The sequence below is a fragment of the Herpailurus yagouaroundi genome, unplaced genomic scaffold (genome assembly GCF_014898765.1).
Source record: "Herpailurus yagouaroundi ecotype Mexico unplaced genomic scaffold, PumYag 67493, whole genome shotgun sequence".
Taxonomy (NCBI): Eukaryota; Metazoa; Chordata; class Mammalia; order Carnivora; family Felidae; genus Herpailurus; species Herpailurus yagouaroundi.
In genome coordinates, this window is record NW_024420301.1 from 434,157 (window position 1) to 457,090 (window position 22,934).

Here is a 22,934-nt window from a genome sequence, read left to right on the forward strand (position 1 = left end):
GTGCGTGCTGGTTGGGGCTTCGGCCCCCCCGCCCCGCTTGGCGGGTGGCGCCGCGCGTGCGGCGGGTGTGGGGGGGGGGGCCCCGCCCCCCCCCCCCCCCCCCCCCCCCCCGCCTCCAGGGCTGTCGCCGGGAGAGTGGCGGTGAGCAAGGACATGGGTTTGGAGGGTCGCGGGGAGGGGGAGGGGGAGAGGAGCTGGTCAGTGTTTCTTGGGCCCCTGGACCCCGTGGTGGAGAGGGCTCGTCCCCTGCCTGCTGTTGTGCACCCGCCGGGGCCCTCTCCTGGCAAAACGGGGCTCCAGCTCAGGGTCTCTCCAGCTGACCCCAGAAGCCGTAGGCTCTGCCTGTGGTGGTGGGAGACACTTGTGGTGGCGGTGAGCCCAGCGGGCGCCCGTCATGGGTCAGGGAGGGGTCCTGCACATCCCCATCTGTGAGCATAATGTGTGAAACAGGATGCCCTACCTGCCACGATCCCTTCACCTGTGCTCATGGCTGAGCTGGGGCTATTTCTTCTGAAAATGATTGCCTTCTGGGGAATGCTTTCTCCCCGCTGTGTGGCGGGTCGAACTTATTTTCATCTAAGGTGAGACCAGGGCTCACAAATAAGGGGGGAAAGGCAAACACAGTCTCTTGAGGACCCGCACCGTTCCTATTTGGACCTTTCTTAGGGTCCTAGTGGCCCTCAGGGGTGCCACACTCTCTCCTCTGGTCCCCGCAGTCTGTTGCATCTGGTTTTTATTAGCTCTAATTCTTCCAAAGCCTGGCCAGAGAGGGAGGTATTACATGGATGACCCAAGATTCCCAGTAAAGTGAGACCTCTGCCATCCCTTCTTAGCACCTGTGTGTCTGTGGGGAAAGAGGCACTTGGGGATCAGTCCTCTTCTGCTTTCACAGGGAAGCGTTACCTGCATTTACACTGCTTGACAAGTCTGTGGGGGACGCCTCAAAACTACTGCAGGGCAGCACAGTGTCAAATAAGAGCGCCGATCAGAATTATGGGTTTCTTTTGGGTGTGATGTTTGGAGGACGGGGCAACCGAACCCAACTCTTGGGACTCTTAATGGCAACCCCTTTGTCAAAATACCATTTCCAAGATTGGATTTATATACAGCGAGACTAGAGCCCAGAGGCAGTGACACATATCCCCATAAGTTTCCATACCGCCAGGCCAACAGGACTGTTGTGCTCCCGTAAGCTCTTAACCCCTTAGCAAATCAGGATGTGCCCGCAGCGTGGGGGAGCAGGGTGACCTCCCTCCCTTGGGTTCCCTGTGAATTCTATATGCTTGCACTTCTGAAACAACCACCCCCACCACCGTTGGACTGTGATAGGAGTGTGCTGTAAGCTTTTGTTGTGTTCAGCCACCAAGATTTTCCACTTGTTGGCCATGGCAGTTAGCCTATCTTGATAAATATACATTAGAAGCAACAAAGCAGGTCTGTAGGACTCCGATTTGCCAGGAGACATGGAGAATGGGCGGGAGATGACTTTATATAATAACAGTGACAGCAGGGAGCAAATAGCATTGTCACCTGTGGTGTTCAGCGACCCACTTTACAGATGGGGAAATGGAGTCTCAGAGAGGCACAAGCCTGAGAGCATGTCAACATGTCCTGGCCACGTGGCTTCCTAATCTAGGGTGAAGGGGACACAGGAATTCATTGAATTTTTTAAAACATATGTCTCCTTTCAATCTTTTAAAAAAACCTTTATGTGAGCTAGATGTAGACATGACATATGTGTTGAAGTCAGTAAAGTGTTACCTGGTGTTCATACCTGTACGGTCACCACCCAAGCCCCTGTGATTGTCACGTCTCCTCTGGTGTGTCACAAACTGAGATTTCAAACCGAAAAGTCCTATGACACTTCTCACAGGTAAATGTTTCCTTTCATGAGGCCTGCCTTCCTTCCTTCCCTCCTTCCTTCCTTCCTTCCTTCACCACTTTTAAAATGTTTTATTTATTTTTGAGAGAGAGTGCAAGTGGAGGAGAGGCACAGAAGCTGGGGAGACAGAAGAGTCAAAGTGGGCTCTGTGCTGACAGCAGCGAGCCTGATGTGGGGCTTGAACTCACGAACCGCAAGATCATCACCTGAGCTGAAGTCAGATGCTCATTGACCGAGCCACCCAGGTGCCCCTTTTCTACTTTTGAATTGAGATGGAATTCACAAAACAAAATTATCCATCTTAAAACGTGCAATCCAGTGGCATTTAGTACATTCGCAGTGTTGTGCAACCACCACCTATATTTGGTTCCAGAACGTTTTCATCACTCCAGAGGAACACCCCACCACTCCCCATTCCCCTAACCCCAACCCCTGGTAACCACCAGTGTGCTTTCTGTCCCTCTGCATTTGTCTTTTCTGGATACTTCATGTAAATGGAATCATACGGTATATAGTCCTTTATGTCTGTCTTCTTTCACCCAGTGTAATATTCTGAGATTCATCCAAGCTGTGCATAGGAATAGATCACTGTTTCTTGCTCAGCAGTATTCTACTGTATGGATGCACCACAGTTAGTTTACCCGTTCGCCTGCTGCTGGTTGGGGCTGTTATGAATAAAGCTGCTATGGACATTCTTGTATGTCAGCTTCTGGTGGCTGCCGGGACCTTAGCTTGTGGCCACATCACTCCAACCTTCAAGGCCAGTATCTTCACATCTCTCTCTGCTCTGTTTTCATATGGCCCTCTCCTCTGCGTGTAAAAGCTCTCTCTGCTTCCCTCCTATAAGGATGCATGTGGTTGCGCATTTGCTCAGGAGGACCTACTCGGTCCCTGCTGCATTACCCCACCCTACCTGCAGGGCTTGATCCCTCCTACATTTGTTTCTTCATCTCAGACTTCTTCAAGTTGCAGGCCACTAGTTTCTAGCTCAGTTTGCCAAAAGCCAGCGCTCAGGTATGATCAAGAATAAACTCATCTTCAGGACACCTGGGTGGCTCAATCGCTTAAGTGTCCGATTCTTGATTTCGGCTCAGGTCATGATCTCACTGTCATGAGATCAAGCGCCTGTCAGGCCCTGCACTGGGTGTGGAGCCTGCTTGGGATTTTCTCTCTTCCTCTATGTCTGCCCCTCCCCTGCGCACACTTTCTCTCTCTCTCTCAAAATAAAATAAACTTAAAAAAAGGATATACTTTTCTTTAACAACAATGATGTTTAGGACAATTTGTATTACAAAGGGTGGCCTTCACAGCTTTGGAAGATTTGGGGGGCATTTTGGTTGGCTGGTCGTCATGTTGTCTTTGTAAGAGCATTTTCTAGAGTGGTCCATTTGCTGGACTAAATGCTCTAATCAAAAGATATGGGGTATTAGAATGGATTAAAAAAAAAAAAAGACCCATCTGTATGCTGCTTACAAGAGATTCATTTTAGACCTAAAAACACCTCTAGATTTAAAGTGAGGGGATTGAGAACCATCTATCATGCTAATGGACGTCAAAAGAAAGCCGGGGTAGCCATACTTATATCAGACAAATAGATTTTAATTTTTAAATGTTTATTCTTTGAGAGAGAGAGAGAGAGAGAGAGAGAGCATGAGCAGGGGAGGGGCAGAGAGAGGGAGACACAGAATCTAAACCAGGCTCCAGGCTCTGAGCTGTCAGCACAGAGCCCGACGCAGGGCTCGAACTCACAGACTGTGAGATCATGACCTGAGCCGAAGTCGGTCACTCAACCAACTGAGCCACCCAGGTGCCCCCAGACAATAGATTTTTTAAACTGAAGACTGTAACGAGAGATGAAGAAGGGCACTATATCATAATTAAGGGGGCTATCCAAGAAGATCTAACAACTGTAAATATTTATGCCCCCAACTTGAAACACCCAAATATATAAATCAATTAATAACAAACATAAAGAAACTCATTGATAATAATACAAGAATACTAGGGGACTTTAACACCCCACTTACAACAATGGACAGATCATCTAAGCAGAAAATCAACAAAGAAACAATGGCTTTGAAAGACACACTGGACCCAATGGACTTAATTGGATGATATTCAGAACATTTCATCCTAAAGCAGCAGAATATACATTCTTCTCGAGTGCACATGGAACATTCTCCAGAAGAGATCACATACTGGGGCACAAATCAGCCCTCAATGAGTACAAAAAGATCAAGATCAAGAGTACAAAAAGATCAAGATACCATGCATATTTGCAGACCACATGCTATGAAACTTGAAGTCAACCACAAGAAAAAAATTTGGAGGTTAAAGAACATACTAAGGAATGAGTGGGTTAACCAGAAAATTCAAGAAGATGTAAAAAAAAAAATACAGGTAAGCAAATGAAAATGAAAACACGACAGTCCAAACCCTTTGGGATACAGCAAAGGTGGTCATAAGAGAGAAGTATATAGCAATACCGGCCTATCTCAAGAAGCAAGAAAAGTCTCAAATACACAAACTAACCTTACACTTAAAGGAGCTAGAAAAGGAATAGCAAATAAAGCTTAAAGCCAGCAGAAGAAGGGACGTGATAAAGATGAAAGGAGAGATAAGCAATATATAAACAAACAACAGTAGATCAGATCAATGAAACTAAGAGCTGGTTCTTTGAAAGAATTAATAACATTGAAAAACACCTAGCCAGACTTTTCAAAGAGAAAAGAGAAAGTACCCAAATAAATTCATGAATGAAAGAGGAGAGATCACAGCCAACACCACAGAAATACAGACAATTATAAGACAATATTATGAAAAATTATATGCCAACGAACTGGACAATCTGAAAGAAATGGATAAGTTCCTAGAAATATACAAACTACCAAACTGAAACAGGAAGAAATAGAAAATTTGAACAGACCCATAACCAGCAAAGAAATTGAATCAGTAATCAAAAAATCTCCCAACAAAAGTCCAGGGCCAGAAGCCTTCTCGGGGGAATTCTACCAGACATTTATTTATTTTTTATTAAAATTTTTTTAACGTTTATTGACTTTTGAGAGAGACAGACAGACAGAGCATGAGCAGGAGAGGGGCAGAGAGAGAGGGAGACACAGAATCTGAAGTAGGCTCCAGCCTCTGAGCCATCAGCACAGAGCCTGATGCAGGGCTCGAACTCAATGAACTGTGAGATCATGACCTGAGCTGAAACCAAGAGCCGAAACCAGGAGTCAGATGCTTAACCAACTGAGTCACCCAGGTGCCCCCCCCAGGCATTTAAAGAAGAGTTAATACCTATTCTTCTCAAACTGTTCCAAAAAACAGAAATGGAAGGAAAACGTGCAAACTTCTACAAGGCCAGCATTACCTTGATTCAAAATCCACACAAAGACCCCACTAAAAAGGAGAATTATAGGCCAATATCCCTCATGGACACAGATGAAAAAATTCTCAACAAGATACTAGCAAATCAAACCCAACCATACATTAAAATAATTATTCACCGCGATCAAGTGGGATTTATTCCTGGGCTGCAGGAGTGTTCAATATTTGCAAATCAATCAATGTGATGCACCATGTTAATAAAGGATAAGAATCCTACGATCCTCTCTACAGATGCAGAGAAAGCATTTGACAAAATACAGCATTAATTCTTGATAAAAACCCTCAACAAAGTAAGGCTAGAGGGAACACACCTCAACATCATAAAGGCTATATATGAAAGACCCACAGCTAATATCAACCTCAATGAGGAAAACCTGAGAGCTTTTCCTCTACGTTCAGGAACACGACAGGGATATCCACTCTCACCCCTGATATTTAACATAGTACTGGAAGTCCTAGCCTCAGCAATCAGACAACAAAAAGAAATCAAAGTCATCCAGATTGGCAAAGGAGCAGTCAAACTTTCACTATTTGCAGATGACATGATACTCTATGTAGGAAACCCGAAATACTCCACCAAAAAATTACTGGAACTAATACACAAGTTAACATAAAAATCAATGTACAGAAACCAGATGCATTTTTTATACACCAATAATGAAGCAGCAGAAAAGGAAATCCAAGAACTGATCCCATTTACAATTGCACCAAATCCCATAGGATTCCTGGGAATAAACCTCCCCAAAGGGGTGAAAGATCTGTATTCCAAAACTGCAGAACACTTATGAAACAAAGTGCAGAGCACATAATGAAATGGACAAACAGTCCTGGCTCATGGATTAGAAGAACAAATATTGTTAAAATGTCCATACTACCCAAAGCAATGTACATGTTTGATGCAATCCCTATCAAAATACCACCAGCATTTTGCACAGAGCTAGAACAAACAATCCTAAAACTTGTACGGAACCAGAAAAGACTCTGAATAGCCAAAGCAATCCTGAAAAAGAAAACCAAAGCTGGAGGCATCACAATCCTGGACTTCAAGATGTATTATAAAGCTGTAATCACCAAGGCAGTATGGTATTGGCACAGAAACAGACACATAGATCAGTGGAATAGAATAGAAACCCCAGAAATGGACCCACAACTATATGGTCAAATAATCTTTGACAAAGCAGGAAAGAATATCCAATGGAAAAAGGACAGTCTCTTCAACAAATAGTTTTGGGAAAACTGGAGAGCAACATGCAGAAGAATGAGACTGGACCACTTTCTTACACCACACACAAAAATAAATTCAAAATGGATGAAAGACCTAAATGTGTGACAGGAAACCATCAAAATCCTACAGGAGAACACAGGCAGCAACCTCTTTGACCTCAGCTGTAGCAACTTCTTACTAGACACATCTCTGGAGGCAAGAGAAAGAAAAGCAAAAATGAACTATTGGGACCTCATCAAGATAAAAAGCTTCTGCACAATGAAGGAAACGATCAACAAAACTAAGACAACCAACAGAATGGGAGAAGATATTGCAAATGACATATCTGATAAAGGGTTATTATCTAAAATCTATAAAGAACTTCTAAAACTCAACATCCCCCAAATAAATAATCCAGTTAAGAAATGGGCAGAAGACATGAACAGACATTTTTGCGAAGAAGACATCTGGATGGCTAACAGACACATGAAGAGATGCTCAACATCACTCATAATCAGGGAAATACAAATCAAAACCATGATGAGGGGTGCCTGGGTGGCTCAGCCAGCTAAGCATCTGGCTTTGGTCAAGTCACGATCTCCCTGTTTGTGAGTTTGAGCCCCACATTGGGCTCTCTGCTGTCAGTGTGGAGCCTGCTTCAGATCCTCTGTCCCCACTCATTCTCATTCTCTGTCTCTGTCTCTCTTTCAAAATAAATAAATTAATTAAAAAAAACCATGATGAGATACCACCTCACACCTGTCAGGATGGCTAAAATTAACAACTCGGGAAACAACAGATATTGGTGAAGATGTGGAGAAAAGGGAACCCTCGTGCACTGTTGGTGGGAACGCAAACTGGTGCAGTCACTCTGGGAAACAGTATGGAGGTTCCTCAGAAAGTTAAAAATAGAACTACTCTACGACCCAGCAATTGCACTATTAGGCATTTACACAAAGGACACGAAAACACCGATTCAGAGGAGCATGTGCACCCCAATGTTTGTAGCAGTGCTATCAACAATAGCCAAAGTATGGAAAGAGCCCAAATGTCCATCAACTGATGGATGGATAAAGAAGATGTGGTCTATACACACATACATGTATATACATATATATATGTAATGGAATATTACTCAGCCATAAAAAAGAATGAAATCTTGTCATTTGCAGTGCCATGGATGGAGCTATAGAGTATTATGCTAAGCAAAATAAGTCATAGAAAAACAAATACCATATGATTTCATTCATATGTAGAATTTAAGAAATAAAACAGTTGAACATAAGGGAAGGGCGGGGGAAGAGAGAGGAAACAAACCATAGGAGACCCTTAAATACAGAGAACAAACTGAGGGTTGATGGAGAGAGGTGGGGGTGGGCTAGATGAGTGATGGAGATTAAGGAGGGCACTTGTGATGAGCACTGGGTGTTATATGTAAGTGATGAATCACTAAATTGTACACCCGAAACTAATTTTACCATACATGTCAACTAACTAGAATTTAAATAGAAGTTGAGATAAAAAAAAAAAAATAGGGTGGTTCATTTGCCTCTGCAACTGTAGGAGTGGGGCGGAGAGGATCCTTGACTAAGGGAGGAACAGGGAAGGGAGTCAGCTCTGTCGTAGCCAGGATGCTGTTGCCAGAGGGCAAAGAGCCTGGGAGCCAGAGACAAGGGGAGACTAATAGAATATCCTTGTGAATTAATATTTTCTTCTTGAATACTCTACTCAAGAATTCATTTAAGAATATGTTTGTAGGGGCGTCTGGGTGGCGCAGTCAGTTAAGCGTCCGACTTCAGCCAGGTCACGATCTCGCGGTCCGTGAGTTCGAGCCCCACGTCAGGCTCTGGGCTGATGGCTCGGAGCCTGGAGCCTGTTTCCAATTCTGTGTCTCCCTCTCTCTCTGCCCCTCGCCCGTTCATGCTCTGTCTCTCTCTGTCCCAAAAATAAATAAAAATGTTGAAAAAAAATTAAAAAAAAAAGAATATGTTTGTAAATTCTTATAAATATATTAATGGCAGATCTATTCCTTGACTTCATTATCTATGAAGAGTATATTCATGAGGGGCGCCTGGGTGGCTCAGTTAAGCGTCTGACTTCGGCTCAGGTCATGATCTCATGGTTTGTTGAGTTCGAGCCCCACATCGGGCTCTGTGCTAACCGCTCGGAGCCTGGAGCCTGCTTCGGATTCTGTGTCTCCCTCTCTCTCTGTTCCTCCCCCGCGCATGCTCTGTCTTTCTCTACCTCAAAAATAAACAAATATATATATATATATGTATATATTCATTAATATATACTTGAACATAGTTAATATCTTAAACATTCTTGTGTCTGAATCCTTCATGTAAATAGAAAGACAGTCATGGGAAATGTCCTTTCGAGTGGACACTCTACTGCCTCCTCCTCTCTGTGGGCATTGTCAGTCTGCTCTCTTCTCTACAGGGAGCAGGGCAGAGATCAAGGGAATGTTCCTTGAAATGCTGTTATGGATCAGCTCTTGATGAATTGGCTTTCAGCAAATGCCTGGGGGACATCTCCATGGGGGTGTCAGTCAAGTCCTTGAAGCGAGACCAAACCGACCCCCTCGCCTCATATTCCCTGTCTGCGCGACAGCACCATAGCTTAGGCTCTTGTGCATGCCAGAGCCATGTGAACTGATCGGCCACATCCTCCGTTGCCCTGTTTTCCACAGGGTAGCAGGCCCCAGCAATCCTGTGTCTCCAGTACCTTTCTGCTTCTCCAGCATCACCATCCCCGACTCAGGGGACAAGCGTTCCATGGCTTGTCCCCAAGTGACGGTGCCAAAAGCCACATGGCCTCTGTCCTCTGGGCCATCTTTCCTGGTGCCCAAATGAAGAGCCTCAAAGTTTCTTTAAATTATGGAGTACTCCAAACCCAGGGAAATGTAGAGGATAACATGGTCAACACTGTATACCCACCCTCAGCTTTCTCAAATCTTAATTAACATTTACCAAATTTGCCTCAAATGTTATTTTGTTAAGAAGTAAAACTTTAATGCTTATTTTTTTTTAAATTTTTTTTCAACGTTTATTTATTTTTGGGACAGAGAGAGACAGAGCATGAACGGGGGAGGGGCAGAGAGAGAGGGAGACCCAGAATCGGAAGCAGGCTCCAGGCTCCGAGTTGTCAGCGCAGAGCCTGACACGGGGCTCAAACCCATAAACCACGAGATCATGACCTGAGCTGAAGTTGGACGCCTAACCGACTGAGCCACCCAGGCACCCCAAGAAAGAAAACTTTAGAAGGTTCACTTGAAGCTCTCACCTTATCCCTTCCCAACCCCTCCCCTTCCACCCGTCTCGCTATCCTCACTGGGCCCTTATCTTTTTCATATGTATTTTTATACTTTTACAACTTCCACACATAGCCATAAACAACTGGTTAGTGATGTTTTGTTTGTGTTTTTTTCAACGTTTTTATTTTTATTTTTGGGACAGAGAGAGACAGAGCATGAACGGGGGAGGGGCAGAGAGAGAGGGAGACACAGAATCGGAAACAGGCTCCAGGCTCTGAGCCATCAGCCCAGAGCCCGACGCGGGGCTCGAACTCACGGCCCGCGAGATCGTGACCTGGCTGAAGTCGGACGCTTAACCGACTGCACCACCCAGGCGCCCCTGTTTGTGTTTTTTAAGAGGTCTACTGAGATGGAAGTTACGTGCCATAAAATGCACCATCATGACTATACGTTTCAATGACCGTTCGTAGATTTACTAAGGTGTACGACCACTGCCACAATTCAATTTTTTGTTTTTGTTTTAATAACAGCTCTATTGAGATCTAATTCACATCCCCATAAAATTCACCCATTTACGATCAGTGGTTTTCAGTGTATTCACAGACTTGCGCAACCGTCACCGCTGTCTCATTCCGGAACGTTGTCATCACTCCAAAAAGAAACCCCATCTCATTGGCAGTCACTCCCCATTCTCTCCCCACCCTCAGCTGCCAGGAACCACTCATCTGTTTCTGTCTCTACAGGCTTTTATGGAATGATTACTGCTTGCCAAACACCGATGCTGGGAATTTATATGGGATTTAATAGCAGGCATGAATAACTTAGATTTTCCTTTCTACAACTTCTAGTCTGTGGCTAGTTTTGTGAAGCTGTTGTGAAACAGGATCTGTACATGAAAGGTGTATGAATAGCAGCGTGTGTGTGACTGGTGTGCGTTTCTGGTGTTCTGAGGCAGACCTGGGGGAGGAGAGAGGAGGAAGGTGGGATCCGAACCCAAGTCTAGTCTTGACGTGGGACTGCTCCTTGCCAGCACAACCCCTGGGCAGAGTGCTCAGGGAGTAGTCCCCTTGTCTTTTGCTCCCAAGACAAGCGTCGGTGGAAGAACAGGTGAATGAGCACGTCCAGGGGTACCCGGATGACATTTACCACCTCGAACAGAATCTGGCCCGCGCTGAAGAGAAAATGGCCTATCTGTCCTACGAGGGAGCCAAGGAAATATGGGTGAGCAACTCGCGGGGGAGCTTTTAAAAAGGGCCCGTGAGAAGAACAGAGATGAGAGAGGCAAACGATGAGCAGAGCCACCCGGATGGCCTGCGATCTGAGGCAAGGGGCCGGTCCTCAGGCAGCCCCCCGCTGACGGCTCAGTTGCGATTCACCCATCTGCCACAGAGCTGGAAACATCTAGTGTCCGTGTCCCTGCCGCACCCCCGCCCCTGCCCCGAGCCGGCTCATGTGGGAACCGGGGCCCCGCAGCTTTCGCCCGCGGGGGCGCCTCGGCGGAGGGGGGCGCCGTCTGCTGGTGCAGGGAGCTCTCTCTGGGCGCCCCTGCTTCTGACCCTGGGTTAGCAAGCACGGGGGAGGGCTTTGCCTCACCTGTGACGGTCGGGCCCACTGTCTTCCGCCCTCCCAGACCCCACTCCCGTCCTTGGCCAGCTCTCGCGCCGCTGGGTTCTCGGTCCCAGGCCACACTGGATGACGGAGCGTGGCCGAGTCAGCTGGGCCCTTCGCTGTCACCGGGCACGCACACACCCTCCCGGGACGGCGCTCGCACTGGCCACCGTCCTCCCGGCCTTCATCTGCACCGTGTGCACCTGCCCCCCCACTGCCGCTGAGCTCCGGCCCGCACACCTGCGCCGCCCTCGTGCTGATCGGGCTTGGGGCCCTGGCCTGGCAGAAGCGGCGCGCCGTGTCTGCCACAGACCGGCAGGCCTGGGTCCCCTCCAGATGGAGGCGGCGTTCCGAGGAGCCCGAGCCTCTAGCAGGTGGGCCTTAGAGGGCCTGGGCTACCTCAGGCCGCCCTCCGGGCATTGAGGGCGTCCGGCCAGCCCTCCCTAGACAGCCACCCTCACCTCCCTTTCCGGCTCCATCGCCACCAGCCCGCCTCGCGTTTCCGTTTCGTGATCCTCCCGTACCATCTGCAGACACAAGGCTTGGGAAATATTAAAGCCCCTGAAGCACGGTGCTGCTCTTGTCTCTATCCCCCTCATGCCCTCTTGTGACCCCGCGACCGAACCCTCAGAGGCTCAGGTGTCCCCAGACGGCAGCGGAAGCCTCTGCAACTTTGTTGTTTTTGTCAAAGAGAAACTACTTTTATTTCCCAGGGATGGAGGAGAAGGGGCAAGGGGGGGGGGTGGCCAAAGTGCCGGTGTGTGGGACAGGGTTTACGTTTTCCGGTAGGAAGCAGACCTTTTTGTTGTCACGGCCAGGAGGGACTCATGCAGGTGACACCGAAGACACAGATGAGGCCTCCGTTCTGGAGGCGCTGGAGAGTTCAGAGCCGTCGTCAACCTTCTTCCCGAAAAGCTGCATGATGCAGTTTCGAAACTGGCAGGGCAGAAAGCGCTACTCAGCAGAGCGGAAAGGGCCCGCGTACCGTGCTAAAGGTTGCTCTTGGGGAATTCTGAGGAGGCTATTCATTAGGGGGCACCTTGATGACTGAGCACCTTCTCCGCTACCATTCAGAGTCCCGTGCAGAGACTGGAGCAGGCCTGAGGTTATTACTCGCACATGGGGATGGTCTGCTCCTGACTGCTCGCTCATCTGAGCCATCGAATTTAGACTCTGATGGTGACTATTGTGCGTCAAGTTGTAACACCACGCCCCCCTCTCCAAAGCTACGTTCAAGGACTAACCCCTAGAGCCTGTGAATGTGACCTTATTTGGAAATAGAGTCCTTGCAGATGTGATGAAGATATACATTGCCATGAAGTCATGCTAGAGTGGAGTGGGCCCTAATCCAACCACTGGTGTCATTATGAGAAGGGAATTTGGACACAGACTCAGAGAAGGTCACGTGGAGGTGAAGGCAGAGATCGGGGTGACTTGTCTAGGAGCCAAGGGACACCAAGGACCGCTGGCCACCACCGGAGGCTAGGAGATGGGCGGGAACGGATTCGCCCTCAGAGCCCTCAGAAGGAAACAACCCTGCCCACGCCTTGACCCCGGACTTCTGGCCTCCAGAACCGGGAGAGAATACATCTCTGTGTTTTGAGCACCGCCCCCCCCACTTCAGTTTGTGGTACTTTGTTATGGCAGCCCCAGGAAACTTATACAGTGACCAAAGAGGACGCCAGCTAAGGGGCCCATGCATAGGGCGACCCATTTCCAGAATGTCTGGGAAGAGACTCCGAGGCATTTTAGTGAAAAAGGGATGTGATTGTCATCTTGTTTCTATCCCGTCGATTCCGAGGCCACGCAGGCACTAGCTAGTGGTCTAACAAGACCACAGTCTAGCTACTACTTCATGTCTACAGCCAAGAGAATCTTCTGTCACCAAGAGGGCCCCAGTGCATTTCCCCTATAAAGAGATTTGTAACGTATTCATTTCTCAAGTTATACCTCATATCATCACTGGGATAACCCCAATGCCTTGAGACTGCAGACGAGGGGCATCTCCTGTATGTTCTAGGCCTATTCTTGACCACCTCCAGCTCCCTCCAACATCAAAACCCTCACAAATAAAACACATAATTACAGAAATCAGTAACACAAGAAGTGAACTGAACGGGAGAATTGACTTAGCTGAGGAATTCATTTGACATCTACCTACTGAGTGTCCACCGTGTGCCAGACTGTCTTAGGGCGATCGGCAGTGGACAAAAAGAGCAACGTTCTCTGCCCTCGTGAGCTCCATTACAGATAATTGTCTCAGGACACAACAGGAAGGGATAACAATGTGGAGAGGGTGAAAGCAAACTTCAAAAGCCTGGAGATGTCCAGAAGTGCAGACATCTTGTCTAGGAGGGCCAGTTTGGGGAGGGGAGAATGGAGACTCAAGTAAACAAGTACAAGTACAAGGCAAGAGAGCCTAGGGTTCCACAAGCAAAAGCCAGACCTAAAAAGAGACCCACATGAACCAGGAAACAGGAGTCAGGGATACAAAGACACTCTAGGTATTGAGTTGCCAACAGTGGAGTCCCGGGGGATCAACTGTGTCCTACTTAATGCCTGAACATTACAGAAAGAGTGCGTGCTTAATGAACTCTGCAGGGAGCCAAGGGCCAGGCCAGACTGAGCGGGGCCTCGGAGCAACTGTGACATGGGGTGGGGGGGGGGGGGGAAGGGACAGAAGAGCTAGTTGGAAGCAATGGGGACTGGGTCTGGCATGATGCCAGGCCCCTGCGAGGGCCCCTGGACCTTTCTGGTCACCATCAAGTCACACATTGCATCTCGGTGAAGTAGATTTGATGGATTCAAGGAAGAGGAAGCCAAATTGTTCTTGGAAGATGGTAAGCCTCAGCGGTCACCTGTAACCTCCCGGGGGATCTAGGAGTCACGGGCAATTTGCTGCTGAGGCTGAGTATACTGGCCCATGACGGCTACCGTCTGGTGAGACTTCGGGCGGGACCACAGCGGGCCCCCTCGAACTAACCCACAAAGTCACAAAAGCCGCATGCGGGTGCAGCCAAGAAGGGCCTCTCTGCGTCCTTGTTGGGGTTAGGGTTTAAAAACGGAAAGATGAAGACTGAGAGGACAGTTGTGCCTATCAAAGTGGGAAGGGCACAGCCAGGGTCAATGCAGACACGTTCGGGCGCTCCTTTGGGTGTGAGCGGCAGGACAACCCTGAGGCCCACAGAACGGGAGAGCAGCAACGTGCGCGACTGCGCTGTGCCGGGCCAAGACTCCGACACGATCCACGGGGAGGGCTGGCTGGGGCTAGGTCATGTGCTGAGCCTTCTCTGGTCGTTGTCCTGGAGGTCATTAATGGGCACCCCCTCGACATGATTCTAGGTGGGAGCCATCGCTGGGCTCTCCGGGGGTAAATTCCTAGTTTGCTCTGCCAAGGGTGTGACTTACCTGCCGGTTCATAAAGACATAGATGATGGGGTTGTAGATAGTGGCACTTTTGGCAAAGTAGGCCGGCAGGGCGGCCACCAGAGGGTGGAAGGCGTAGCCAGGGTGGGCAGCGGCGAAGCACGCAAAGAAAGTGTAGGGCCCCCAGCAGACGCAGTAGGCGAAGATCATGACCATCACCATGCGAGTCACCTCCTTCTCCGCCTTCTGAGTGGACTCGGATTCTTTTTGCTGCTTTGCCACCTGGGGGAGACAGAGATTCGTGCCTGGGGATGGTGCGTGGGAGAGTCCTTCGGGGCTCTGTGTCCAGGGGGCTCCATGTTGCCGTTGCCTGGGCCGTGAGTCAGGGAGGCGGCGAGAGACAGGCAGCCGGGGGACGTGGAGTCATGGAGACGAGGAGATGGGCCCACCTCGGGCCGGTCAGCGGCCAGCGGCCAGCTCCCACCTGAGTGATCCCGCAGCCTGGCTCAGACTGGACCGGGCCGGCCTTGATGGAGCTTGTGTAGGCTCTGAGGTAACACAGAGCCTGCCCTGGCGAAGATGGCCTTGAAGGGCCTTCCAAGCTCTTGGCTTAGCCTGGCTCCCATTAGGAGTTTGGGAAGGAGCTAAGGAGGCCATCTTAGCCTCGCCTGGTCCCTTATCAGCGTGTTTCCTGCCCGCCCCCCCATGCTTGACTCTGAGGGGCCGATCGGGGGAAGACACAGAGGCTGGACACTGTCTGTTGTGGGCAGGGACACAGCCCCGAGGTAACAAGGCCCAAGCCATGGTTGGACACCTGTGGGAGCCGGCGAGGTTGCTTCTGATCCCTGACCGCAGGCGGGGTTGGGGGAGGAAGCAGGGTGGGGGCACACTGCAGGCTGAAGGCAGGGAGCCTGTGGCCTTCACTCGGGCTGCCTAAGTAGGGGGGTAGGGGGGGCGGGGGACGGGGTCAACTTCCCAGTGAGGACAGTGGAGAGCGGGTCTGGGTGGCACATGGCACACATGAAGCCACTCCTTGGCCTGCCCCACAGCCCCATGAAGGGGACAAGGTCACTCTGGTGGCAGCTTTTCAAAAGCACCTTTTGATCTGCAGGGTTCACTTGCGGATCTGGCTGGCTGCTCTCCACTCCCCGGGAAAGGCAGGCTTTCTACCCAGGGGAGGACTGTCTCGGGTCACGGAAGAAATGCACGCGTCGTGTAGGGACAAGGACAAGGGAGCCAGGACTGCAGGCGCAGCCCCAAAGGAATTGGAGGATTCAGGCCTGCTTTGAGGGCAGGAGAGAGCTTCTCTGTCCCAGCCTAAGTGTCCTTGGCTCCCACGATCCTATCGGCAGGGGGTAGAGCCAGGAGAGTTCGGGGGCTCACCGCTCGGATGGCCAGCCACACTTGGAGGTAGCAGAGCACGATGACGCTGAGGGGGATGATGCAGCATGTGATCATGAGGACGATCATGTAGGACTGCACGCCAGGGTACGAGCTGCCACTGAACACATCGGGCCCGCACGATGTCTTCAGGCCGTGGGGCCAGTACCTGGAGAGAAGGGCTGGCAGCCTGTCCTGATGCAGGCAGGGCACCCTGGGGCCCCCCAGTCCAGGCATGCCACTGACTTGGGGAGGACGATTGGTGGCTTGTTTTAATTAAGGTGAAATTTACATTGCATGAATTCACCTTTTTTTTTTGAAGTTTATTTAATTATTATTGGAAAGACAGAGAGAGATTGTGTGTGTGTTCATGAGCAGGGCAGGGGCAGAGAGAGAGGGAGAGAGAGAATCCCATGTAGGCTCTGCACTATCAGCATGGAGCCCGATGTGGGGCTCAATCTCATGAACCGTGAGATCGTGACCTGAGCCGAGATCACTTAACTGACAGAGCCACCCAGGTGCCCCTCACCAACCATTTTTGAAGCGAGCCATTTAATCTGACAGCACCTTCACAGTATTGTGCAACCACCACCTCTGTCTAGTTCCAGAACGTTTTCACTGGTCTTATAGCCCCTTGTGTTTTTATTGTGGTAAAATACACATAGCATCTGAGCCCGCAAAGAAGCAGCCTGGCCAAGACACAAATGACCTATGGGCCCAGGTGTACCTACAACCCAAGAAGCCTCTGAAAGGGAGGCCCCTGAGAATGTGCGAGATGTAGGCCTAGGGCAGAGTGGGTGAGACGGCCCTGCTTTCACTTATAGCTGCTCCTGTGGCTTGAGCTTGTCGCCTTTCTCTGTGTGCACCCATGTTGCAGTCAGGCAGATTTATATGTTCGTAGGCACCGCGCCCTCAAAGGGGGTCACAGGGACATCGGGTCCATCCTCACTTTAGTCATGGGGCCGTGGAGGCCCAGAAACAGGAAGCGACTGACCCCACGGTTACAAATGGAGTCATGCACCTGACCCTCCCCGCTGTCCTTCACCGTCTGTCCTAAATGAGCTGCATGCCTGACATACTGGCCTCCTTACCTGCTCCAGCCAAAGATGGGCGGGGCTGTCCACACAGCGGCCCAGATCCAGGAGAAGGCAATGCCCGCGATAGCTAGCTTGGCATCAAATCTCACATTGCCAAAGGGCTTGCAGACTACCATCCACCTCTCCCAGGAAATGATGGCCAGGGACCAGAGACCCGTGATCCCTGCAGGGGAGAGCAGACAGATGAGGGCTTTGAGCCTCCAACATCTCTTCTTCCACCCATACCAACCGACAGCTTTTAGGATCAAGAGACAGCCTCCCCACCCATGTGAAAAACCTAATTCTCCAAAAAGCGTGTTCAGCTCCAGGGGGCAGTGGGCCTCTTGGTCAATTTGTCTGACACCCTCTTTCCCCATTTTTTCCTCTTGGGCCTCTAGCACCCCGATTCCTATCTTCCTCCTGGTTGGCCACCAGCCTTTCTTCGGATGCAGACGCAACTCCCGATGGCCATGCATGCACCCACGTGACCACACTGAGGTGCTGTGGTCCCAGCCAAGGGCAAGGAAACGGGACGTGTCCGGTGACCTGTGGCCCTTCGGCCCATATGCACGTTCACCTAGGCTTCCAGATTTCCCACCGCTGCCCTCCCCCCGGCAGGTGGAGATCATGTCTCCATGCCCTGCTTAGACACTGGAGGTCTGTGGGCAGAGTTTAGGGCTCCGTTAACTGGGGCGGGAAAAAGGACAGCTTTTTTCCACTAAAAACTCTAATGGACCCTAAGGCATCGCCTTCCATTATGAGCATGGCAGCATTAGCAGTGCCTGCGACTTGGTCACTTTACAGAGGCAGCAGACACTTCCCTATATCACCATATTCATTACCACTTTGAAATTTCAGTGGCTGTCGGGCCAGATCCGGTTATTTGATGCCTTAATAAAGAATGGTGTCATCAATACTTCTAAAAAATGCATTTACTCATAATTTTAGTGAAGGACTATGTCACTCATTAATATTTAATACGTTGATCACTATATTTCGGTATCACGGGACTCCTTTGTAGTTCTATGGATCTTATTGTGCACGTTGGCAAACAGTCTTCTGAGGAAGGGTCCGCAGGCTTTCCCTGGTCACTGCCGTTCTATACCTTTGGGAGAGCGCTGGGTATCATCTGTAAAATGAGGGGCAGTTAGATATGGGGGGGGCGGCATCCTGCCCTGTACAGTGTGTGGGCCTCGTGTTAGCACCTACCTCACAGGGATATGAGGGGCCGATCTGCTCATTTCAGTCTTGCCCCCGTGTCCTGCCCCCATTTCACTGATGCGCAGTAGCAATTCAAACCTGCAGCCAGGGTCCCCCTGCCTTCCCCAGGCCTTGGCTGTCCTAGCGTCTTTTTTTTTTTTTCCTCCTCTTCATGTCCACCTCTCAGAATCTGAATTGGAGACCAATTTAGGTGGCAGTTGGATGAACCCGAGTTAGATGTGGGTGCTCAGGACCCAGGATTGGAGACCCCGTGGTCCTGGGAAACTTAAAATGGAAGAGCAGTGGTGTGACGGCTGGGGGCCCGGAGGCAGGCCAGCCTCGAGCCCTCGGCCCTGCGGGAGGGGTAGCTCCCTCGTGCTCCTGCGGGCACAGCCTTTGCTCTCTCACTCAGCCTCTTCCCGGGTCTCTCCCGCCAGCCTCCGCCTCCCAGAATCAAGTCCGCGCCCCTGCGTGTGCCCGGCCTCATAGTCCGCTCGGCCACCGGCCAATGCTAACCTGTCCTCTGCCCACCCAGCTGCCGCCTGCACCCTGCTCTCCTTGGCCACCTCGGCCCAGCTCCCTTCTCATCTTGCTGACTCAACGTCCGGGTGCTCCCTCATCTCCTCCTGCACACGGTCCTCTGAGGGGGCGGATGGCACCCCGTGCTCGCTATCTGGGATAGGGACCCCTCTTTCCGGGACTCGGGAGTGCCTCGGGGAAGGGATCGTATGCTCCTGGTGCCCCCCACATGGGTTCTTCTCTGCCAAGGTTGACCTGAGCAGGGCCCAGGCCCACAGAGATGTGAGTGATGGGGACCGGGATCTGAGATCTAGTTTCAGGATCTCAAAAGCTCTAACGGGAAGCGCTGCTTTCTCTGGGAAAAGCCGACACAGGTGAGCTGAAAGAACACACATCCCCAGTTTGAGTGGAACTTCTGTTTGGGGTGACCCGGAGCCCTCCTTCCCACATTGTTCTGGGATTGTCCGTCTCCTCCTATGCCAGCTGCGTGGCCCTAGACCGGCCTGTCTCAGGGTAGGCACTCTGGATGTCCACTTGTCGGTCTGCAACCCCCCCTCCCCACGATGACCCCGGCCCGGGTTCCCCTACAGGACTGTCTCCCTTCAAATGCACACCGTGGGCACACCCGGGGGGTGCCGTGTGAATGTTTCCTTTACACACGGCAGGCTGGGTCTTCCCGGAGCCCGGGGCCCTGGCTAGCTTACCACACAAGGAGACAGTGTAGCCTTCCAGGACACACATGGGGTGGCCCAGCACAAAGTAGCCGTAGATCTGGTTCATGATGCTGATGGTGCTGGCGATGATAGTCTCCGCCAGGTCAGCCACCGCCAAATTCACCAGGATCCAGTTCAGAGGGTGGCGCAGCTTCTTGAACTTCATGGTGGCTGCCAGCACAAGCCCATTAGTGAAGACGGATGCAATGACCACGAAGATCATCCAGGCGCTGGTGACGTGGTACACCCATCGCGGCGCGATGTGGTAATTGGGACCTTCAAAGGGGCCTAGAAGGCAGGAGGTACAGCGCGGGGAGAGGAGCTGGGCATTGGCGTTACTCGACTGCACAGCTGTGCCCGCCCCACCCTCCCTTCCTCGTCAGAGCGTCGCGTCAACCCTCTCACCCTCCTGCCCGCTACCCTTGCCTTTGCAACCAGCTCTTTCCCTCTAGCTTGGCCCGCCTGCGAACAACCTTCCGTGTTGTCGTGATGGCACGGAGTGCTGGAACCTCACGGATGTTGTGAGGCATCCGTGTCTCACGCCAGAGGCCGTGGCCCTCCAGACAGGCATCCTTGAACTTAACAAAGCCAAACTCTTCACCAGCTATGCCGGGTATCACCCCCCATCCGTTTTGCCACCCCCGTATGCGGGCCGGCCCTCTGGGGTGCCGCGGGCAGGCCTCTGCTCCCTCAAACCCCTGCACCCGCCGCGCTGCTTCCCGTGACTGCTCCATGCCTCTCTGTCATGGGACCTTTGCTCACATTCTCCCCTGCACTGCGGTCCTCTTCTCTCCCATACCGTAAAGCCCAGCTCAGATGGCCTTGCTTCCCGGGAGCCTTTCCGGATTCCTAAGCCGAGTGTCAACTCAGCCCCTTGGGACCGCCACCTCAGTGTACCTGTGTGACATCCTACACTGTACTGGAGCCACCCACGTGCACGTCTCGTCATATCCCATGTGGCAGGTTCAACGTACAGTCAGTGCTCAGAGAATGGATGAATGAATGAGTTCTGGGTTGAGTTGTGTCCCCCCATGAGAACGACATGTCGGGGTCGTAACCCCCAGGACCTGTGGAGGGGACCTTATTTGGAGACGGGGTCTGCACAGAGATGATCAAGTTACCGTGCGGTCATTAGCGTGGGCCCCAATCCTGTAGGACTGGGTCCTCACGAAAAGGGGTAGTTTGGACACAGAGACATGCATACGGGGAGAAGGTCACGTGAAGATCAAGGCCGAGATCCGGGCGATGCTTCCACAGGCCGAGCAGCACCGCAGATGGCCGGGAAGAGCCAGAAACCGGAGGAGAGGCCCGGAGCGGACTCTCCCTCGGAGTCGCCGGAAGGAGCCAACCCGGCCCACGCCCGGACCTCAGACTCCTCGTGAGCCAAGGAGTTTCTCTTGTGTGAGCCACTCAGCGTGTGGTGCTGTTACAGCCGCCCTACGAAACACACACGCAATGAAAAGGAAGGGTAACTCCCCTTTATTACAACGCAGTGGCTCTACACCTGTCGTGCTGAAGGACCTTTTTTACCACCATCATTTTTGGCAAAATACTTAAAGGGATGATACGCCAGTGCCTGCCGCCATGTACCAAAGCCTTATGGCGCCCAGGAAAGCATCCACGCAGAGTCCCCACATTTACCAGGACACTTCAGTTGTGTGCCACAAAAGTCCAGCTCGAACTACTTTTAGAAGAGTAGGGCTTTCTTGGGTCCCCTGGCTAGGAGGGCTGGGGTAGATGCCAATCGCCCCCAGCACCCGTGATGTTCCAGCACCCTGTGCGTGAGCTTTGTTCATTGCTTTCACGGGGAGCTCCTGGAAACCCATCAGCAATGCCCACAGCCATGCTAGGTGGCACAGGCCCCCTGAGGACAGACCTCTGACTACCGAAGGCCCGCGTGCTATCAGTTTCTGTACAGAAGGAAGCGGAGGGAAACCACGGGGCTGCTGATAGACGGGAGAACAGAGGACCCCGAATTGCCAACGGGTCTTGCCCAGAAACTACAGCGGGTTAGTGCGAGAACAGCAGCTGGGACTGGGAGGTATACGGAACGCTCCAGCTTTTGAACAATTTCAAAACGAAGCAGCCAGAGCATCCTTCCCGGACAGTCCGCCGAGTCCAAATTGGACAGGGCAGGGACAAGAGGGACGGGGCTGCGCACAGTGGGGGAGGGGATGGACTGCTCCGAATGTGGGAGGTCATGGGGGAGGGTCCTCTAGCAGTGCAAGCAGAGCCCGTGTCCCAGCCTGCCCCTCTCTTCTGAACTCTCCAGGACCAACTTCATAAAGAAGTGGGCACCACAAGGGTATCACCGTCAACTCCCGGGGGGATGGTGTTCTGAAGAAATTCATGGAGGGAGTGAATTGGGTGTGGGGGCAGGCGAGGAAGCAAGATTTCTGTGAATATACCTTCTTCTCTAGATTTTAATTCGGAACCTTGTGAATATTTTATTACATGATTTTAAAACAACATTAAAATTTAAAAAGCAATCCCTGAAAATCAAAAATAAAACAAATGAACCTAAATGCATATCCACTCAGAGGCATAATCACACAGAGAGGGACTGTTCTAAACGACTTGGAAGGGCACTAGTTTGACTATTCGAACCTGGTGGCATAGACCCTAAGGACGAAAAGACCTGTCCAAATGTTGAGTTTTGGGTACACATGTTGTTGATGGCGGTGTCAGTGTCATTACTCTGAGACCATTGTGAGTGTGTGTGATAAAAAGCAAATGAGTAATTGAATCATATTCTGATTCTTCTACCCAAGGCCCTTGAGAACAGGATTCTTAGTGGGAGAGAAAGGAGACCCAGAGGTCAAACCCAACTGGCTCCACTGGGAAACCAAGTCATTACTTTGGAGTGGGAGAAATAAAAGGAAAGAAGAAGCATTTCTTCTGCCTTTCCCATACACTCTGTGTCCCTGGGGAAGCCAAGAGTAGAAGAGGGAATGTTTCAGTCTATCCAAGGACTCCAGCTAATAGATGAAGACAGGGTGAGGAAGTCAGAATGTCACCATTTTGCAACCCCCAGCAGTTTCGTGGGTCCAAGCATCGAGTTCAGCAGCTGCCAACACCCCAGAAAAAGGGGCACCCTCCTGATGGTGAGGAGATCCAACCAAACACAAAACAGATCCAACTGGTCTCCAAGCAGATCTTCAGATCAACTACCAATTTACAGACACATAATGATGAACAAGATGGGAAGGGGCATGGGAAGCCACACACGGGAGACCATCAGCAAGTCCAAAGTGGAGGGGTCCGGGGACAGACGACCCATTCCCTTGAACAAATAAATTACAAGGAGGTAGAGAGGGAGCACCTGACTTCAAAGAGGACA

At 50.9% G+C, this 22,934-nt stretch overlaps 2 protein-coding genes across 5 annotated transcripts in view; one reads left to right on the forward strand and one right to left on the reverse strand.

Annotated features, from left to right (window-relative positions):
- The window catches only part of TEX28 (testis expressed 28), a 15,844-nt gene extending 4,119 nt beyond the window's left edge, over window positions 1–11,725 (forward strand). Inside the window, 3 exon segments of the mRNA XM_040467462.1 lie at window positions 10,818–10,953; window positions 11,386–11,559; window positions 11,561–11,725. Coding sequence (XP_040323396.1) covers window positions 10,818–10,953; window positions 11,386–11,559; window positions 11,561–11,725 — 475 coding nt within the window.
- Window positions 11,726–12,026: 301 nt separating this feature from the next.
- Window positions 12,027–22,934, reverse strand: part of LOC121025051 (long-wave-sensitive opsin 1) — a 12,403-nt gene continuing 1,495 nt past the window's right edge. For 3 of the 4 annotated variants that reach the window (XM_040467416.1, XM_040467418.1, XM_040467419.1), the window contains 5 exons: window positions 19,586–19,882; window positions 17,178–17,346; window positions 16,090–16,255; window positions 14,749–14,988; window positions 12,027–12,276 (listed from right to left, as the gene is read on the reverse strand). In XM_040467416.1, the coding sequence (XP_040323350.1) occupies window positions 12,166–12,276; window positions 14,749–14,988; window positions 16,090–16,255; window positions 17,178–17,346; window positions 19,586–19,882 (983 nt within the window). In that variant the 3' untranslated portion in view covers window positions 12,027–12,165. Of the gene's footprint in view, window positions 12,277–14,748; window positions 14,989–16,089; window positions 16,269–17,177; window positions 17,347–19,585; window positions 19,883–22,934 lie in introns of all 4 variants that reach the window. The other variant, XM_040467417.1, reaches the window with a different exon arrangement.